Source organism: Protomyctophum parallelum (assembly GCF_964188405.1).
Source record: "Protomyctophum parallelum genome assembly, chromosome: 6".
NCBI lineage: Eukaryota > Metazoa > Chordata > Actinopteri > Myctophiformes > Myctophidae > Protomyctophum > Protomyctophum parallelum.
The window spans coordinates 37392330-37407580 of record NC_139701.1 but is presented as its reverse complement, the minus strand read 5'-3'; the positions used below and the strand labels follow the sequence as shown (position 1 = coordinate 37407580).

The window sequence follows — 15251 nt, the reverse complement described above, 5'->3', positions numbered from 1 at the left end:
TTTTATTATGTGCCATTCATTATATTTTATTATATCTTATTATAAGTCCCCCCCCTCTCTCTATCTTTTTCAGGCACTTTGCACCCAAACTGCCAGGACAGCAGTGGGCGTCCCAGACGAGACATTGGCACCATTCTGCAGATCCTCAATGATCTTCTGAGCGCCACACGCCACTACCAGGGCGTGCCCCCCTCCCTCACTCAGCTCCGCTACCAGACCCAGTGCGGTTCACCCGCCTCCCCGTCGCCCCCACCGTCGCCCCCGGCTGCAAGCATGGCGGGCCTCTCTGCCAAAGCTACCTCGGTGCCCGCCAGTGGCCCCAGCACCCCCCCGCCGGCCCTGCATCCACTGGTGCAGTGCCAGAGTCAGATACGCATGTGTAAACCGCCTGGTGAGTGACTATACTTCAAACTCATGTCATGTACACAAACACAAAGTGCTTTGTGAAAAATCTTAATCTCAGCCGATGTTACGGCGGTTTTCAAGTCTGTGTGTGAAATTTAGCTTGTCACCATATTTGAATGAGCGTTGTGGCCTCTGGGCAGATTCATTGTGCAGCTTTTGTTTTCCAGTTTCTCTTCACATAATAATGATCCTGGTCAGTTTATCAGTCCTGTTATGAGGAGGTTTTTGCTCCATGGCGTTGTTGAAACTTCACAATTATAGATTCAACCCTGACTGGGAGGCTACCTTTGGGGTTAGTTAGAAGCACCTGAGAGGAAGAGGGGATGTGGACGCTCCTCTCCAGTCATTTAGCAATAACTTCTCCAGACCTGTTCAGTCAGGCTTCACTTGTCAGACAGCAGTGGAGAATGGCTTTGTGTGTCTATGTAGCGAGGAGATAGGTTTACCCCTTCAAGTCTGGGCTGGGTTGTGTTTGCATTAGATCACAGGATGTGGCTCATTTAACTTACCCCTTGAAGCTGGGTCTGAGGCTGGTTGGACTGGGCCTATGTAGGCCCAGGGGCAGGGCAGGGACATGGGGCTGGTTGGACTGGGCCTATGTAGGCCCAGGGGCAGGGCAGGGACATGGGGCTGGAAGAAAGCTTGTGTGACTAAAGGGACTAAAGCCAACGTTCCCTCGTCAGGCACAGGATGTTGAGAGTGTCAGACAGATGTCCAGTACTGATAACATTCAGTAAGTGTAAAGTTAGACCATCTGTGTCAGAGAGACAAACCGTATTGTGCTGTGCTTACTGCTTTAGTGCTTCCCTATCTTTCGTAAAGGAAATTGAGCAATTCTTCTGTGAGCAGCTGATAAGTTGGATGGCTAGATTGAGAAGGAAGATCATTGAAGCTATTTAATGTTTATGTTTAAAAAATGAGAAATGTACACCTATAGTCTGTGTACTAATCTGTTGTTTTTCTGGCTGTGTCCAACATATTGTGACAAATTATATATATATATATATATTGCATGTATTACGGCGCGATAGCGGTAGGAACTGAACAAAGGCTTAGTGAGAATGTGCGAGGTTCCTCTGCATTACCCCATGTGCCCTTAGAAGTGTTCACTGAACAGTTGGAATAACACAGGCTTATTTTCCTAACTCAGGGAAGACCCTTCCTTTGTGGCCCCCGCCCGCTCTCTCTGTCCTTCCCTTCCCTCTCTCGTTCTCTCTCCTGTCCCTCGCCTCCATCTGCGCTCAGCGAACCATGGCTGCTGTTCCTGATGTTGTTGTTCTTCATCTGTAAAAGCCATCCTTCTCTGCTCTCTCTCCCAATACACTGCTCTGCCTTTCCACGTCTGCGATGTGCATCAATACTTTATCTGTGTCCATTTGTCCTTTAAATAGATCAAATTATTCAGAAATGCTGCACTGAAAGAATTTGCATTGTGTGGTGGAGAGGGCAGAGAGAGGAAGGAGGGGGAGGGAGTTTAAAACCGCAACACTAAGCCTCCATTCATTCCATGGGTGTTTATATCCGGTCCATCAGTCGACCAACTGCCCACTGATTAACCAGGGCTTCCAGTGGCGAATAATAAAATAAAATAAAAAAACAGAAGAGGCTAAAGAATCGAGGCGATTCTTTAGCCGCTTCTGTTTTTTATTTTTAATGGCCTTTTTTAACATTTCTGTGCCAGTTCAAATTGCCGTCCACAATGCATACTTGGGTAATGCAGAATGGGTAATGTGAATGGGTAACCTGACCATTATTTGAGTACAGCTCAGCTCACGGGACAATGAATGAGCTTGTCTTTTTGCGTGGAGAAAGTTATATGGCCGCTGGTCTCCCTTGAGTCCATTCTACTTTTTTCCGCGAGGGACTCGCTAGGAAACCGATGACTCAGCGCTGTGAGTTGTTCTTATCAGGCAACACCTGGTGGAAGACTTACTGGGCTTAACACTGCAAGCTTAACTCCACTTCGCAGAAACCCGCTTCCATTCAAATAACAGGAATAACCTGTGCTTGCCAAAGAGAAGTGTCTGTCTCGGTTTGTGTATGAGTGAGTATTAATGCGTCTACCTCAGGTTGAAACAGCCTCTTGAAAATGTCACATAGCTTGGCGGTCTCTTGAGAGCCTTTACCCTTTCCACTGCAAGTTCATGTGTGAAGGTTAGAAGACAAGCATGAATAAAAAAGCATGGAAACATACTCTCTCTCTCTCTGTCTCTCTCTCTCTCGCACGTGCATACACACACATACACACTTGGTTAAAGGCTAGGAAAGTAGCTTGGTTTCATGGGCCGGGTGCTTAATATTGCTGAGTACAGGGCTTTGTCAGCCCAGGAGCAGCATTGGATTTGAACAGGAGGGCTTTGGGACGGCCTGGCAAGTTAATTGTTTGCCGAATTCCTTTGCAGAGTGTAGTGGACCTCCATGCCCCCCCTTCTTTCATTCCAACCCCCTGCCCGGCCAAACACATTGTTTGGGGACCAGGGAATTGGGCTGTGTACAGGGCACCAGGCTGCGCCATTGTGGGGCAGGGGAGGGGAGGGCTATGGGATTAGGTCTCTACCTTTTAGACCCAACCCCATTGCAGCTGCTTAGTTCAACACAAGCATGCAGAGAGGGGACAAACTGAAAGGCGAATAAAAGGGGCTGCTTTTTTTCTCTTTTTTTGCCTGCACTCCCCTCCCTTTCTTGTGTTCTTCCACACTGTCTACCACCCTGGCCTCCCTCCCTCCCTTCCGCTCTCTATCTGTCAGGTCAGGTTAGCTAAGTACTGGCTGGGGCTAAACAAGCCAGAGAAGAGGGGATAGAGGGTGGGAGGGAGAAAGTGTGAGTAAGTTGGGCAGTGAGAGGCATGGTGCTGGGGGAAGATCACGTACCCTGAGCCTTCAGCCTCATCATGTCCTGTGTTTAAGCCTTGACCTGTCGGGCCAGGGCACCATGCATTATACATGTGCAAGTGTCTGTCATCAGGCATGTACGGTTACTGTGACCAGTGACACACGCATGCACGCACGCACGCACAGTCGCACACACACGCACACACACACACACACACACACACACACACACGCAGAGACATGACTGAGGCAATGCCCCAGTGACGCAATACAGTGCAGAGCTATCTCAAAGCCAGCCAAGCACATCAGGTGCCCTTTCATTGTCGACAAGGAGAAAGAGGGTGAGAGAGAGAATGCAAATTAAGTCTAAAAGTCATTGAAGAGCTTGTCTCCCTGCAGGGCTGTCGATGCCCTTTCACTGGCTGTCAAAATGCTCCCGTTAGCCCTGCTTTGATTGGTTCCTTCGGTTCCTGTCCAATACGCTGCCCGTTGATTGGACAGCTCATATAGGTCTCGTCTTTGATTGGTTGGTTCAGTATAGCTTGCTGTGATTCCTAGCTTATTTACCCCCCCCCCCCCCAACCGAAGCTCCTAAAGACTATGGAGGTATAGGTTAAAGTTAAACATGTGTTCAGATATGTGCCGAAAAGCTCCTTCAGCCGGTTCTACTACAGCATGTGAACCAGTCTAACAAAAGGGAGCCAGAGGCGCTCGGCTGAATGGCTCTGAAAATCTCCCTCATCACATTTGTGAATGTCACGTTGTGATCTGAAATAAATGGATATATTATAAGGGCATGGTCCATGTTCAGTGGTTGGGGGCAATTTCACGTAATTGTTGAATGTTACAGGGAAATTCTCACCCTATTCATTCACTGACACGTTGAATAGAATGTAGGCAGAGGACAGAATATAAAGAGCTTAGAATACTAGTGGAAATCAAGGCAGGATTTGCTGCAGTGTAATTTTCTCTTCTTGTCCCCCCTCCCTCTATCTCTCTCTCTCTCCCCCTCTCTCACCATCTATCTCTAACTACGCTCCTCCCTCTTCTCCCTCGATGCTGAGCAAACACAATGTTCTCTCTGCGAGATCACAAGACTTATCAAGGCAAACAAACAAACAACAGCACTAAGACAACTGCTAATGAAGGCCAATCTTTAGGCAATCAATATGAGGAGAAGCTCCTTTAATCTCCCTCCGCATGCCGTACACTGAAGCCCCCCGCCCCTCTCCCCTGCTGTCCTCCCTCCCTCCTTCCCTCGATCCCTCCCTTCCCCTCTCTGCTGCCCTCTTTCCTTCCTTCCTTCCATCCTTCTCTCTGAGCCCTCTGCGTGTTGCTGGGCTGGGCTTCAGAAGGCCAGGCATGGTGTGATGCATTGATTATTCATAGACCCCCTCTCTCAGACACATGCACATATTTACTTGAGTTTATGTTTATGCACTTTTTTGTTAAGAGATGAAGAGAGATGTGGATGGAAATCTTTCCAAGCTACATTGGGTAGAGTTTGGGCAAGAACAACAGAGGCAGTTAGATGTACAATAGAAGCAGAATTCGGGTGATTTGCAGTCTGTAACCTTCTAATAAAATGAGTAATGTTAGGTCCACCTCTTGCCTTGCTTGAGTGTTGTAATCTGTAGATATCTATATATGTCTTTCTCTACCTGTATTTCTGTCTCCCTCTTGCTTTTGAGGTCTCTAGGTTTACTATTTTAAGGTCAACTGTATAGCCAGGCGGTCAACTATACAGCCAGGCGTGTGTGTGTGTGTGTGTGTGTGTGTGTGTGTGTGTGTGTGTGTTCGAATTCTGTGTGTGTGTGTGTGTGTGTGTGTTGTGTTGTGTGCGTGTATAGTCTACCCTTCTTGGCAAACCCTAATAATAGCCCTACTGTCATAAACATAGTCTGGAGTGTCCAAGTGGCCAGCTGTGTCCGGCCCAGACACCAAGGTCTCTGGTAGTGACGCTGATGAATGACCATCACGTACACACACATACACTCCCTCCCATACACACACACACACACACACACACACACACCCACATGCTTGTGTGCGTACAAACACATATGAGCACAGGTTTGGTCCAGCCCTAAACACATTCCCAAGGCTCCTGCCAAGCCAAAGGCCAAGAAGTCCCCACTGCACCACCAAACTGCTCTCCTACTGTGTGTGTGTGTGTGTGTGTGTGTGTGTGTGTGTGTGTGTGTGTGTGTGTGTGTGTGTGTGTGTGTGTGTGTGTGTGTGTGTGTGTGTGTGTGTGTGTGTGTGTGTGTGTGTGTGTGTGTGTGTGTGTGTGTGTGTGTGTGTGTGTGTGTGTGTGTGTGTGTGTGTGTGTGTGTGTGTGTGTGTGTGTGTGCGTGCGTGCGTGTGCATGAGTCTGTTTAGCAAGCACTGCCCCAGGCCCCTGCCACTCCTCATCCAGATGACTCCAGCAGAAGTTTAAACCAATAACTGTGACTGAGTGAGCAACTCCAAAGTTGAACAGACATAGGCATAAAGAAACACAAAGAGAAAGACATTTTATTTCTTATACGTATATCCTGTGTGACGCCATCATGCTGGCCGCCTCGTGTAGTATTATCAGGGGAATGAATCCATGCGTTGTGTTCAGCCACGTTATGATTTAGCCAATGTGCAGTTTGGGGGTTGGTTGGCCAAGGCAATAATTAAGTGTGTGTGTGTGGGGGGGGGGGGGGGGGGGTGAGATGCCAGTGCGAGGGCTTGGAAGAAGGAACAAAGCCCTGCAGCAGCAGCATGCACAGCCGTCATATGAAGCCGAGGCAGCAGAACAATAGCTCTAATGTAGGGAGAAAACCCCCCTGGTTTATGCCTCTATTCTCTGGAGATGACACGCTGCCCTCACACACAGCATCTGGGGGGAAAAATGTGTCAAGAGGAGTGGATGTAGAGAGAGCAACTTTCCAGCAGTTTTCAATTTCTTGCATATGTGTGTGTGTGTGTGTGTGTGTGGCTGGCTCATAAGGCTCGTGTTTTCTCCCGTTAAATCAGTGCCCATCTATTCTATTCTCCAAAAGCAGCGTCAGGGCTGAGCGGAGGCTTGTTCGTTAGTATGCACCGACCAGACAGTGGTGAATATTTATAGCCCAGAGAATGGCTCTGCTCCGCTCAATCCTATAAGCAAATGAGGGAAAGAGGTAAATTAAGCCCACACGAGAGTCCAGCATTCATTCAGATGCGGGGGAAGAGTGGAGGAGGGCACAATTGATTCGGAAAACTGCCACCTATGGCTGATCCTCTAACCCCCATCCTTTACCCCCCTCCCTGCCATCACCCCTGGGGGAGGAATTCCTTAACCCCCACCCCCATGATCCTCCACTCCCTCACACTGCCCTACCTATATGTGTCTCTGGGGAGACATGGGGCAAGGGGGTGGGGAGGGGGGAGGGGGTTGGAGGGGTAGAATGAGGCTTGGAGAGGAGAGGTGGGGGTTGTTGGGTCAATGAGCTGGGAGCAGGAAGCCACAGCTATAAAAAGGGAGAAGAAAAAGGCAATCTCTCCCTCTCTTTTCTCTCTCTCTCTCTCTCTCTCTCTCTCTCTCTCTCTCTCTCTCTCTCTTCGCTTACAATTTCCATTCGCTTGCATTTTCTATTGAAAGCCAATAGCGTTGTCCTGTGCCTGAGATGGATGGCTGCACTAGAGTTAAGGTTTAATCAATAGGTCTTTTTAATTTGCCATCGATCCATGTTAAAAGCTACTGCGGCTGCTGCTGCCACTGTGTGTGTATGTGTTTGTGACTGCCTGTGTGTTCCCATGCATGTGTGCGTGTGTGTGCGCGCGTGTGTGTATGCATGCACAATGCACATTCTGTACATGTTTTTGTTGGAATTCATGACCTGTGTGCGTGCGTGCGTGCATGTTGTTATGTGCAGGAGAGGCAGAGATGGGGGCTGTGCTTTGGGTTATTGACATTCTAGCCCATTATTTAATTATTTCATTCCCAGACAGATACTAATGGAGCAAGCTAATAGATTGTGGTTGCTTTCCCTTCCTTCCAAGCTCCTGAATATACGTATAAATGGAATTAGGCTCGACATGGTCACTGTGAGCAGACATTCACAATGCTATGGAAGGCTGCTCCCTGGAGACAGGATTCTCTCATAGGCACATCAACAGCTAGAAATGCGCTTAGTATCAAGTCTGGTCCTTTGGTGTGTCAGCTGCAGTTATGTTTGTGAGTGTAATAATAATGTGTGTTTAGGATTGTTGTTGGCCTTGGTTTAGGTTTTGAGTCCACGCGGTTTCCTCCGCACAGTGACAAGGAGGTATAAAATCACACTCACATCACGTGTGAAGTGAGCAGTGCATTTTATCATGAGGTCACAGGGGGCGAAGTAGACATACACACAAAGCCACACGTTGGAGCTGTTAGCGCCGCTCAGAAAACATGGCTACAGGCGCTCCTCGGGGAGGTTCAACACAACATTCCAGTTTGACACTGTTTGCAGTTTGTACGGCCATTTGCATATCACAGAGACCAAGGGATTATTGTGTGTTTGAGTCCTAGCATTATCATCAAGGCTGACAAGTCTTCCCTTACGTTGTGCTGAATGCACAAGTGTGGACACACGCATTACTAACATTACATGCTAAACTATTCATACTAACTACTTTACTTTACGTGTATTTACTGTAAACTGCATGTCGTGCCCTTGCAGGAAAGTATAGCGACAATAATGGAAAATGTCTGTGCTTACACGGCCACTGACTAACCATGGTTTCTCCTCTCCTCCTCTGTCCAGGTGACCGCCTGCGCCAGACGGAGAACCGTGCGACGCGCTGCAAGGTGGAGCGCCTGCAGCTGTTGATGCAGCAGAAGCGCCTGCGCAGGAAGGCCAGGAGGGACCAGCGCGCTCCCTACCAGTGGTTGCCCAACCGCAAGGCGGGGCGCAGCAACAGCAACAGCAGCATGTCCAGTGAGGGCTCCTCTCTGGACCTGGACTTTGATGACTCCGTGTGGAAGCCTGACGTCAAGGCCGACATGAAGTCAGAGTTTGTCATGGCCTGAGCCAGGCCGCTCCCACACCCAAGGTGGCTAGACTCGGAGAGGTGCAACGCATTGTGAGATTGATTTAGATACGGTGGCTGTGGATTTGGACTTGTAGGCGTCGTGAAAAGAGGAAATGGAAGTTGGCATAAAGGCTCTGGTGACTACCTGTCATCAGATGTAATGGCTCCCCACTGACTTTCTACCATTCTGTCCTTCACAGCTGACCTTGTGAAGATCAACAATAACATCAGAACCCTATTTTGATGCTTGTTTTTTTTTTAAGGAATTTACTGGACTTAACAGTATACAAGACTCGTGATGTGCTTACAGAGACTGCAAATCACAATACTGCCCTATATGAGAGTAAATTAAACCTGAACTTGAGCATAGCAAAATGGGTGGGTGGTGGTGGTAAATTCTCCCCCCCCCTCCTTAATTTTATTTTATTATTATTATGTTATTTCATTTTTATTTTGTTTTGTTTTGACTAAGGAGAACTCTGGACGGCAGAGGACTCACTGGACTAGTGAACAGGACAGGAGAGCCTTGCTGTTGTTACTTGTTTCCTAATCACATCAGTGGCAAACAGGTGGACTATTCCAATGGGCATTCTAAATGATCTATTAAAACACACACACACACACACACACACACACACACACACACACACACACACACACACACACACACAGAACGCACACACACACACACAGAACGCACACACACACAAATCAGAGTCCTTTGAAGAAGAACAACAAGAAGAAGAGAGAGAGAGAAAAAATAACTGTTACCGGGTTCTAGTTTTTTGTTTTGTTTTTTAAATGAAATTGAAATGTATTGTTGATTTTCCTAAACAAGAATATGTAGCATTGTTCACAAAGCATTCAGGTTTTCATAAAACAGTTCAAAGTAGTTGTTAATTTGCACATTTTCATGATTTACAACATGGTGAATGTGTGCAAGAAAAAGACGGGGCCTGACATCAGTCAGAAGAAAAGATTAATATGGAAGTCATCATGTTTTGATAGCAACCTCAGTGACATAGGGTATCGATAGGAATGATAAATGAATAAACAAAATGAATTAATATTAACAGAAAGTGCTTTAGAGGATTTTAAATTCTTTAAAATGTATATGAAAAAAAATCTATTTTTGCTTCTCTTCCTATCTGCTGTTTTCAGAAAGCAGCAGCCCTCTGTGGCTTAAGTCAAGTCATTGACAATTGACAAGTACATATAGTCATTCGATCATTCATTAGTTTAGTCATATATTAGGGCCATTTCACCACAGCAAAATATATGGAATAATTCCCATTCAGCCCATTTTGTGTCTTACAAGCCTGAATGGACTTGTTGAGGGTTTGTGTACATTCATGTGGTGATTGTTGTGGGTTTATGAGGGTGTGTGTAAGTGTGTGTGTGACTATAGTTTAAATTTATTTAGAGTATCCCAATGGCGCTTTTCGTCACAAATTCCCCCTGAATGTCACTGTACGATTAGCACATTAAATACATAACACACCAGTACACAGTAAAATCATCAGTGTCAATGTATACGTTTGTATGTGTACAAATGTAACCAGAAGGACCTTTTCGGATCCATTCGGTTACATTTGTACAATCTCAGAGGTAAATTTACACTCTGGTTTTCACGGTGGACAAAACATCCATCTAAAGATGGCTCCGAGTTTCAGGCCCATTCAAGCCTAGAAAAACATCCACAAAATGTTCATTATCGGCAGACAGAGCAGTGGGGTCTGTACCCAGCATTATGATGTAGTGCCTCCACCAGTAGACTCACCTACATATCAGGTTAGGCCTTTCACAGTTTTGCTGCTAGACATGGGGACTTTGAAAAACAGCGGGAGGGAATCGTGACTTTGCATGCAAAAGTGTGAATTATACTGATCTTTTTTATTGTTGGAAGAAGAAAAAAAAAGAGAAACCGGTGCTGTGAGGGAGGAAATTAACAACATGCATGAATTTTTGTGAAGAAAAATAAACAACGCTGCTTTTGTTGGATAGGTTTTGTATTATTATTATTTCATTGTTAGAACAGCAGTGTCCTGCTAAAGTATTACACCGTAAAACCAAAACAGATGAAGTAAGACAGGACAAATATCTTGCTGAGCACTGAACATTCCTGCTCTGTGACGATGATGAAGTTGATGATGATGATGATGATGATGATGACTGACAATAATGGGCAAAGAGAAACTGACTCTACATCCTAGCCACAGGTTTTAGCCCCATGATTCTCAAGAACCCAGACAGCCTACTCACCATCTAGCAACCTTCCCTCCTCTCAGCCTGAAGAACATCCAAGGCACATGTGGACATACAAGCAGGGAAACAATGGACCAGTACTACATACAGTACTTCCTGTCCTACCTAACCGTACTCTGGAGAAACATTTAATCTGACTGTCACTGTCTGATAGTTTGTCTGTCTGTCTGTGTATGTCTGTCTGATTGACCACCCTACTACAATTGCACTCCCAGAGATTGCAGTGAGAGATTACCTTTTTGGTGAACCTCATCTTTTTTTTTAAGTGGCCTTACCTTTCACTAAAAATGAGACACTTGGGGACAATGCGGGGTGGGAATGTTTTGGTTTTTAAACTTTCTGTGTATCGTTGTCAGGCGTGTTGTCATCAAGGCACCATTTTGTCACTGAGGACACTGGGCATCTCTTGTTTAGTGCTTTTAGCTGGTGGAGTCTCTATTATGTCAAGGCTTCTGTGCCTTAAAATGTTGCCCTTGCAGTGTCGGTGTCAGATTTAAGCTGAACAAATTGTTTCCATTTGATTGATATACAAGGCTGTAGTTGTCACATCCATGAAAGTTGTAGATTTTAGGGGTGAAGCTTGTTTGAGTGAACCGATAACTATTTAAAAGTCAGTGTTGCTCCTCAAATAATGTCTTTTCTCCCAATTCTCCATTGTGTTACCATGCTTGTTGGTCTCTGTTGCCGGAGCTCAGACCCCTCAAACTCCTCCCAGCCCTATGACTTTGTCCTGCCTCCAACAAGCTGCAAAAGTAATACATTTGCAAAACTCACGTATGTTTTTATTACATATGGCAACAAATGGCCCAGATTCTGAGTGGGGAGGTCCTCTGAGGACTCGAGACTACATGCACTTCCTGTTTCCCTGGATATGACATATTAAAGGACAAGTTACCTCCTATCCCTCCCAATTATTTTGTATATGTATGGATTATACTCTGTGTGTGCCTCACTTCTGTGTGAAATTCAAAAATATGAAACAAAACAAAAAAGGTGATGGGGGACAATGGGATGTTCAGATTTAAAATGAGTAGTTTGGGTGGGGGGCATTACAGGAGAGGGGGGTAAAAGAGTATGTTGGTGAATTTCGGATCACATTTAAGTTGCCTGTTCTTTCTTGTAGCCAACCATTGAAGATAATAACAGGATTCAAGAATACAATTTACAATGTTCTAGCTCTAGACAGGTGTAGCACATGTGTGACTGTATTAATTTATGAAACCAAAATGGTAACTGTGAATTATGTATTTCTTTGTGCATTTTCTAAAGTGGGGGAGCTGGTGGTTGGGACACAGCAGCAGCTGGTGCTTGTGTCCCAGACTTCTGTTTTTTGGTGGAATATAATGGAAATGATCAGTTTCCAAAAAAACGAGGAAAAAAAACGAAAAAATATGACTATATATTTTTTTTCTTAAGCAATACATTTCAGTGTGACTTGTGATAGAACATTTTTCTTTTTTTAGGTAATAAATAAATAAAACAAAACAAGTACATCAAGTTGTGTGTGCGCGTATTCATTACCAGCTGGTTCAATAACACCAAGTTTGAGGTATTGAGTGAAAGTTTCTGCACAGCGTAACATTTCATAGGAGAGTCTATTTCTCATACTAAATGGATCTCTTCGGTAACCAGATAGGAACAGTATATATGTATGAGATGCTAAGAACTACATTGATAAAGTATCTTCTTTCCTCAGTATGCTTTACCATCACATCAAAACTCAAGGGGGGGGGGGGGGGGGGTCGTATACTAGAGCAGCTTGACTTCAGAGCGATGGGTTGGGGTATGTTGTAGGGTTCAGGCCTTCAGGGGTGGATATTGGCGTACGTAGGCACCGTCAAGATGACTTGAGTCAGAACCAGCAGCAGTGTTCTCCACACCTATCAGCACTGCATGGTCTCAAGATAAAAGGGAATAGTGAAATGGAGTGACAGACTGGAGATAGGGGGGGGGGGAGCAGAGAGAAGAAGAAGCAAATGAAACTGTGAATGTGAAATCTGCTTCCTGAATCCTGACACATAGAGCAAAGGATTTAATTTATTTTGAGCTCTCGTAGCGAAGGTCTCTTGAATGTGGTGACGCTCAGAGCATTAATTGCAGCTTGACTTGGAGCATCAGGAAGAGCCTGAAAGATACTTGGACTTGAAATGACACATCTCCTGTATGTCGAAGCACTGCTCAGATAGAGCCACATGATATCACACAGATTATTCTGCATACTGTAAACTGTACTGTGCAGTAGCACAGACAAGAAAACAGAAAGAAGAAAAAGACAGCTGCGCAGCAGTTATGCTGCATTTATGAAAACATTATGCATTGCTGAATGCTCTATTTATTTGTGTACACTAACGTTCTCAGTGTAGCATATGGGTCCATTTGTGGGAACGCCTGCTGAGTGCAGGGTAGCAAAAACAAGTTTTGATGTAACAGGACCTTTTGAACTCTGCCCTCACGGTGTGTGAACGTAAACAAATAATATTATGTTTATGTACGGTAGCTATACATCCCGCTTTAGCTCGCTGTAGCAGTCTATTTATTAAAAAGTTACCTTAATTGTCATGTAAAGTGAACTACATGTGTCAAATTAATAGGACTACATATGCCATTATGCCAAGTCTGTTGTGCGCATGCCGGTATGTGTGAGTTGTGAATGATTGGCACACGTGAATAAACCAGTTGATATGTTATGTAACCCCCGCAAGCGTTGGTCAGAGCGTCCTGTGTTCTAATCTTAGAGTATATACTATAAGGTTCTAAACTAAAGTAAGATTACAAGCGTATCAAAACGTTACATTAATAACGACCTCCTGACGTTTGTCCAAACCAGGTCCAAACTGAAAGCAATCAATGAACGACCACCACCTGTAGTGCCCACTGCCTACTAGAATTTACACCATACCACCACCGCAGCTATCCAGCTAGCACAACCCGTGTTGGATTTAATATGTCGCATCCCGGCAAAACCAGGTAGGCCCCCTAAACTGAAACTACATTAAACATTAACTTGGATGTTGGCTATTGTCGTGTAAGGTGGTGGCGTGCTCCTGTCGGTTAGGTTAGCAAGGTATCACAATTCCCCCCTCCTGTTCCCCTGTTTGGGTGATTGTTGTTAAGCGATAAAACATTATTTTGGTCGCAGTGGCTGTTTGTCCAAAAAGTGCTGCACCTGTGCCTCCTGGCTGCTCTTGTTATGTAAACACATCGGCTACTGACTGACTGTCTCTCCATATCTGATTCTGATGTGAAACAGTCGGCAATTCCAAATTGTACCAGTCAGTGAGAGGGGCCTAATTGCCTTGTTTACAGATAGCACAGTGCACAGATAATGGTCATGGACTAGTGTGACAGCCTTTCCGTCTCTCTGCCCTCTCCCCTCCACCAACATATATTCTGTTAATGAAAGCCTACTCAGTTTCCTTCTCAACACGAGCAAATACACCTCCCCCATTTGTCCCTGCCCAGCCTAGACGGAGAGAGAGAGAGATCCATTGTCCTCTGAGTCTCTCTGACAGGGTACATGTCTTGGTCACATAGTGACAGCAGTTCGTTGCTTGACTTCACTTTAAAAACGGGCATATTGAGGAGAGATCATCCATTGATTAGCTCACTGACAGTATCATTCATTTACCACAATTACAAACCGCACCAATGATTCACCATCTTGCAACTCCTTGCAACATGCAACTACTTGCAACTATTTTCTTTCAACCCTTACCCTTATCTCCAATGGCAGTTGCAAGGAGTTTATTTGTGTGTTTGACGGTTGACCATAAAACTGTCTGTTGCAAGGAGTTGTGACTAGTTGCAAGGTGTTGCACCTGGTGTGGTTTGGTTTGGGCTTAAGGTCCACTATGGGTCCAGTGCACACTGTCTAGATTAGAACTTGCGAAAAGGATGCTCTTTATTACGTCACGTCGTCAACGTTTCAGTCGTTAGACCTTTGATCATTAGGACAGACTTTTTTGTGGATTTGTTATCACTACAGCGATCCCCATTAATGTACAATACATTTGTAACCACCTTTTGGTGGTTGGCCTATGCACCGGTCCTGTCACCATCCTTTGAGGTGTGCATCGGCCTATTTCTAAAAGTTTACAGTGTGACATGCATAGCATACGATGCTGAGGCCTGGAAGAAAGGAAAACCTATTTTGAGGATTGGTTAATTATAGACCTCTTAAGTCTTAACTTTGAGTGCTACTTTCCAATAAAACACTTTGAGGAGACTTGGCAGAATAATGTTAAGTTCTTGTTTTTACATTTGCAAATATGCAGACACAACTCTTAATGATCATGGAGTCAATTGAAGCTACAGGTGAGGTTTTGCCCTAGCCGCAATTTGCAACTCTAGTTTTTTTTACAATGGGTTGAATCTAGAGTTGCAACAAGCTCCATCCACTTCCTATTCATAATTTTTGGTTCTGCTTGTATTAAACGACGTTAAACTCACCAACATTGCAGCTGTAGTCCAAGCTTGAATTATCCTCTTACAATCTGCCAAGCTTGTTTTTCATAAAAATCCACCGTAGAGTGGATGAGCTACTTTCTGTCAAGAGATCCTCCAAGTGATTTTTTTTTTTTTTTTTTTGCGGCTTACGCCTTTTATTGTTTTTTTTTGAAGGGACAGACAGTAGGCTGACAGGAAACGGGAGAGAGATGGGGGAAGACATGCAGTAAAGGCCGTGTCGGGTCCGGGAGTCGAACCCGCGGCACACTGCGACTGGAT

The 15251-nt window shown here is 45.2% G+C and overlaps 1 protein-coding gene across 1 annotated transcript in view; it reads left to right on the top strand.

Moving 5' to 3' along the window:
• The window catches only part of midn (midnolin), a 29577-nt gene extending 18140 nt beyond the window's left edge, over positions 1–11437 (top strand). Inside the window, exons 7-8 of the mRNA XM_083768155.1 lie at positions 74–391; positions 7994–11437. Of these exons, the coding sequence (XP_083624281.1) occupies positions 74–391; positions 7994–8259 (584 nt within the window). The 3' untranslated portion in view covers positions 8260–11437. The remainder of the gene's footprint in view (positions 1–73; positions 392–7993) is intronic.
• The last annotated feature ends 3814 nt before the right edge of the window (positions 11438–15251 follow it).